Genomic DNA, 4719 nt, shown 5'->3' with positions numbered 1-4719 from the left:
GTCGGCGACGCAAAAAAAAAAAAAAAATTAAATAAAAATCTTACCTCCCGTCGGACTGTGGCTTTCGTTCGTCGGCGAGGAAGAACTTCGGATGAAGAAATCACAATTAACCACAAATTTCACAGTAATTTTAGTAAATTACTATCAGATCATACAAGGATAAACCTAGGGGAGGAGGGGTGAATAGGTTTAATCATATTTCAATGGCTATAATTTAATTAAACTAAAGATTCAGTAAATTAAACTCACCAACCATGCAAAAAACACAATTAACCACAAATTTCATAGTAATTTTATAGTAGTTTATAATCTGATACTGTCTTAGATTGCTAATTTACTCTCAAGGTGTGTGTACCTTAAAGTGCTAATAATGGACTTAATAACAATTAGTACTAGGTACAAGTAGTTAGACCCTTCAATAGATTCTCTTTGATCAAGACAAAAAAAAAAGTCATGAGAAACTTTTTAGAAAATTTCAGTAAAATCATGTAGTTATGAGGAGAAGACAAGTATAGAAAATTTGGTTTATTAGTATGTTTTCAATCTAGTCTAACAACATTTGGTTAGTATGTTAAAAAACTCTTTTTTTTTTCATTTTTATTATTTGTGGCATTTGAAATGGGAGAAGGTGTTCTATTGTCCACTCATTTACTATTTAATCTCAGATGGTAATAGGTAAAAGAATTTTTTTTTATTGAATTAGGGTAGGCTCATGTTGTTCATCTCTTCAATTTCCCATAAAATAAAAAATTAAATCAATTTCATACAATTGATAATATAATTGATAAGGAGGATAACAAGCTAGATAAGGGTATGGATCAGGTAAATAAAATTAGGGTTTTATAAGGCTTTCTTTATTGAAATTAAAATTATAAAATTATAAAATTACCCTTTAATAATTTTTGGAAATTAGTTATAATATAATTACTATCTATATTTGTTCCATTGAATATGTAGTAAATCGATAAATTTGGTTGAATCTTTAATCATTAATTGAGTAACGATTCGTTTGTAGCCCCGCTATAGAAGCCAATTTCAACTTGATTAAATACATATATTGGACCGTTTATGGTATTAAGGTTAGATAAGATTAATTTTTTTAAATACATATATTAGATCATCACTTATTACTTATTTTGTGGCACACATTATGCTCTAGAAGAAAAACAAATGCTTGTATAGTAAACTATACTAGATAAATTAGATTAAATTAAATAAGGATATATATATTAGCTTCATCTTTATATACTCTTAAGTACCGTTTATGCGTTTATACCCTCCATTTAATGTTTTTTAACAAATTTGTGCTGGATATATATTTGTTGGGCTCACTATCCAGGTCTTGCAACTAGGAGTCTTTTTGTGTGGACTTTAGAACTCTACATCTGTGGTAAATGGTCAAATACTATTTCTAAGAAGAGGAACAGGTATGAAGGGAACAACAATGGTAGAGGGGTGAGCTGGCTAGTAATTAAGGTGGGCATATAAATTTTTTTATTAAGTATCAGACACCTTCACCTTCAGACTTTTCCTCTAAGATAATAATCTATCACCGACAGGGGAAGGAGATGGGCACAAGCAAACACGCCCACCCTTGGTGACCACTCTTTGACCGGCGGCGCAAACCACGCTTGACCAACGGACTCAAGTAAACAGGCAAAAGAAAAGATGGTCAAAGAGAACCAGTCGATAGGGGATGTACGTCTTCAATCTCCATTGACATCTATATAAGCAAATCCTCTTTCTTGGTCTCCCTACAAAGACTCCAGCACCATGGACACCTTCTTCATCGGTCACGGAGCCCCTACTGTGGCCATCGACGCTTCGCTGCCGGTCAGGCCTTTCTTGCAGCAATGGCAGGAGAATATCTTGGCGACGAAGCCCAGAGGTATTCTCATCATCTCCGCTCACTGGGAAACGGCTGAACCCACCGTCACCGTTGTTGATCGAAACGATACCATCAACGTCTTCCAGATGTTTCCTGAGCCCATGCCTCAGGTTTGGCTATTGAACTCCGTTGCTCTCCTTCTTTCTTTCGCTTATCTTTCCCATTCTTTTTGAAAATTTAGAGCCGTTTTCGAGGAAGGGGTTTAACTGTTCGAAATTGAAGGCTGCATTCTACATGTCTCTCGTTATTTTGAACTGATTTGGATAGTTTCTGTGTCATTTTCTTCCACTGCAAGTTGTCATTTACCACTAATAAAAATCAACATGACGAGTTTCCGTCTGCACTGCAGCTCCGTTATCCAGCGCCGGGTTCCCCTGAACTGGCAAATCAAGTGAAGGAATTGCTGATCAAGGGAGGATTCGAGCAGGTGAAGGAAGAGAAGTGCCGGGGGCTCGACCACGGCGCATGGGTCCCCTTAATTCTCATGTACCCAAATGCCGACGTTCCCGTCGTCGAGCTCTCTATCCAAACCGACAAGGACGGAACCCATCACTACAACATGGGCAAAGCCCTGGCTCCCCTACGGGACCAAGGGGTCCTCATCATCGGCTCCGGCAATGCCACCCATAATCTTCAGGTGCTTGGTTCTGATAACGAACCCGTCTTTCCTTGGGCTCTCGCCTTCGATACATGGCTCAAGGAAGCACTCCTCGATGGACGGTAACAGCTCAACTCACGTCACTCAGTACTCGCAACGGTTGAATTTGTTTCTATAAGACTGATCCATTCTATGCTTTCAGACACGACGACGTGAACCACTACAACGTGAAGGCGCCGTTCCCGAAGATGGCGCATCCATCGCCGGAGCATTTCTACCCGTTGCATGTCGCGTTGGGGGCTGCTGGCGTGAAGACGAAGGCGGAACTCATCCACCATAGCTGGTCTCTGGCTTCTCTCTCTTATGCTTCCTACCGTTTCGCAGCGGCTCAATGATGCTTTTAACTCCTCTTTCATTTGTCAATTTGCTTTTCCATTGTAATTCTTTGCTCCTCCGTGTGTATTGGATAGGTTATGTGCTAATAAAGCCATTCGCCAAGTAATTAATACTGCCGTTGGTTACTCAATGTTCATATTTCTACTTTAGTTCTTAGAAAGTGATTAAAAACACAAAATTCGAGTTTCATTATTTAGAAATACAATTTTTGAAAGGGTACTTGTATTGCATGTCTCGTTTGTTGTATCTAAAAAGGGCCGTTTAATTATATGTAGAAATTGAACTTATAAAAGGATTGTATTTAAAAATATTATTTAAATTTAAATAATCTTTGGGATTGAGTTCAATGAACTTCATCTTATCACTAGTATGTACCTTGAGTAACCGCTATCCAAAATCTAAATATTTTTCGGTGCCTTGGCTCGGAGACTTACCTATATCACGAAAAGTTTAACCGTAAGAGATCCATTTTAGGTTGGGTCCCTTTGGGATGACATTTGATGTGGTAGGTGATTCGGGCTTCCAAACTTGTTTGCCTAAGTTCTTTTGGGTTACCACAACATTTTCAGTTAATTCGGGTACCCAAGTTTGTTTGATGCTATTTTCGTTCTTAACTTGGCAAATGTGGGCATATTGACCCATCTTATTGCAATAGTGACATCTAATGTGAGTAATAAAAGAGAACTTCTTGCTTTATTTTTTATTTTTTTTGTTTTTCCCTACTTTCTTCTTGAGATAGAAGTATGACTTATTGTTCTAACTCTAAACTATTCTTTTCAAATGCAAGCCTATCACATGATAGCTTGTCTATCAATGCACTTTGTCTTGAGATACTTGCTAAATGGCTTTTATTAACTTCCTTAAAAACAACAAACTCCTTCTTGAGCATTGTAATTTCATGTAATCGAGCATTGCATTTTTCTTTGTATTTCTTTATTCTATGAATAAACTTTTCTTAAAGTAATTCAACCTCAGTTTCATAGTCCAAATAACTTACCTCTTCGGAGGTGGTAGACTCGTCATCATTGTCTTCAATTGCCATGAGTCCAACATCGCTGTCTTCTTCTTTCGAGTGGCTAGACTCTTCATCCATAGCATCACAACCTTAGATCAAAACTTTCTTCTTGTTCTTGGGATCTTTGATTGTGGATGGGGTTCTTCCTTCAAGGTTTGGATATTTGTTCCTTCTATTGTTAGGAATTAGACACCCTAATTCTAAACTAAGAAGAGCAATAATAATAATCATGAAAGAAAGGAAAATTAAGCATGAGAACAAACAACAAGATTTATACAAGTTCGCCTCAAGGTGATAATACGTCCTGTCTTCCACCGCCGCAATAATCCACTATGAAGATGAATGAGTTTACAAAGAGAAATCATACACACTTACAAGTGTTTTACTCTAACCTCTCTCGGGCTGCAACTCAAAGTCTCTGTGGTGATTGAATGAAACCCTAATAGAGGTGCCCCAAATATAAAGAGAAAATTAGGGCAACCACGATACAAGAGTGAAATCTCCAAACTACCCTTAATGAAACAGCAGTCAATATATCGTGGATCCAGCGAGGGCTCCACCCCCTTTCTAACCCCCATGGCGTCCTTACTGCGAAGGTCGACCCACGTACCGACTCAGCGTAAGACGTTAATTAGGCTCCACAACTAAACATCTATGTCGTGGTTTCCCACACTCAAAACAAACATCAACTTTCTTATAAAATTTATCATTTTGAGTTCTATGTTGGCTTTTTTCTGAAATTCTTCTTTTTCTTTTAAATTCATTGAAGATGTCTAGTGATAAAATTCACCTCCTCTGAGCTTTCTTTACAGCGGCTCAATG

General features: G+C 37.7%; 1 protein-coding gene across 1 annotated transcript; it reads left to right on the top strand.

Moving 5' to 3' along the window:
- The first annotated feature begins 1773 nt into the window (after positions 1-1773).
- LOC137945986 (4,5-DOPA dioxygenase extradiol-like) lies at positions 1774-2881 on the top strand. Its single transcript, XM_068792117.1, has 3 exons — positions 1774-1998; positions 2238-2608; positions 2689-2881. The coding sequence occupies exons 1-3, from the start codon at positions 1774-1776 to the stop codon at positions 2879-2881; spliced, it is 789 nt and encodes a 262-aa protein (XP_068648218.1).
- The last annotated feature ends 1838 nt before the right edge of the window (positions 2882-4719 follow it).

Source organism: Aristolochia californica, unplaced genomic scaffold (genome assembly GCF_029961685.1).
Source record: "Aristolochia californica isolate CCGP_79_NKW_82.1479 unplaced genomic scaffold, dmAriCali1.0.hap1 SCAF_12, whole genome shotgun sequence".
Lineage (NCBI taxonomy): Eukaryota > Viridiplantae > Streptophyta > Magnoliopsida > Piperales > Aristolochiaceae > Aristolochia > Aristolochia californica.
The sequence above is the reverse complement of the archived record's forward strand: the minus strand, read 5'-3'. Positions and strand labels throughout refer to the sequence as shown.

Bases quoted from the DNA above. Each gene is read 5' to 3' on its own strand.
- LOC137945986 (XM_068792117.1), top strand. From the start codon at position 1,774: ATGGACACCTTCTTCATCGGTCACGGAGCCCCTACTGTGGCCATCGAC. The intron at 1,999-2,237 runs GTTTGGCTATTG...TCTGCACTGCAG, and splicing joins TTCCTGAGCCCATGCCTCAG to CTCCGTTATCCAGCGCCGGG. The intron at 2,609-2,688 runs GTAACAGCTCAA...CTATGCTTTCAG, and splicing joins GAAGCACTCCTCGATGGACG to ACACGACGACGTGAACCACT.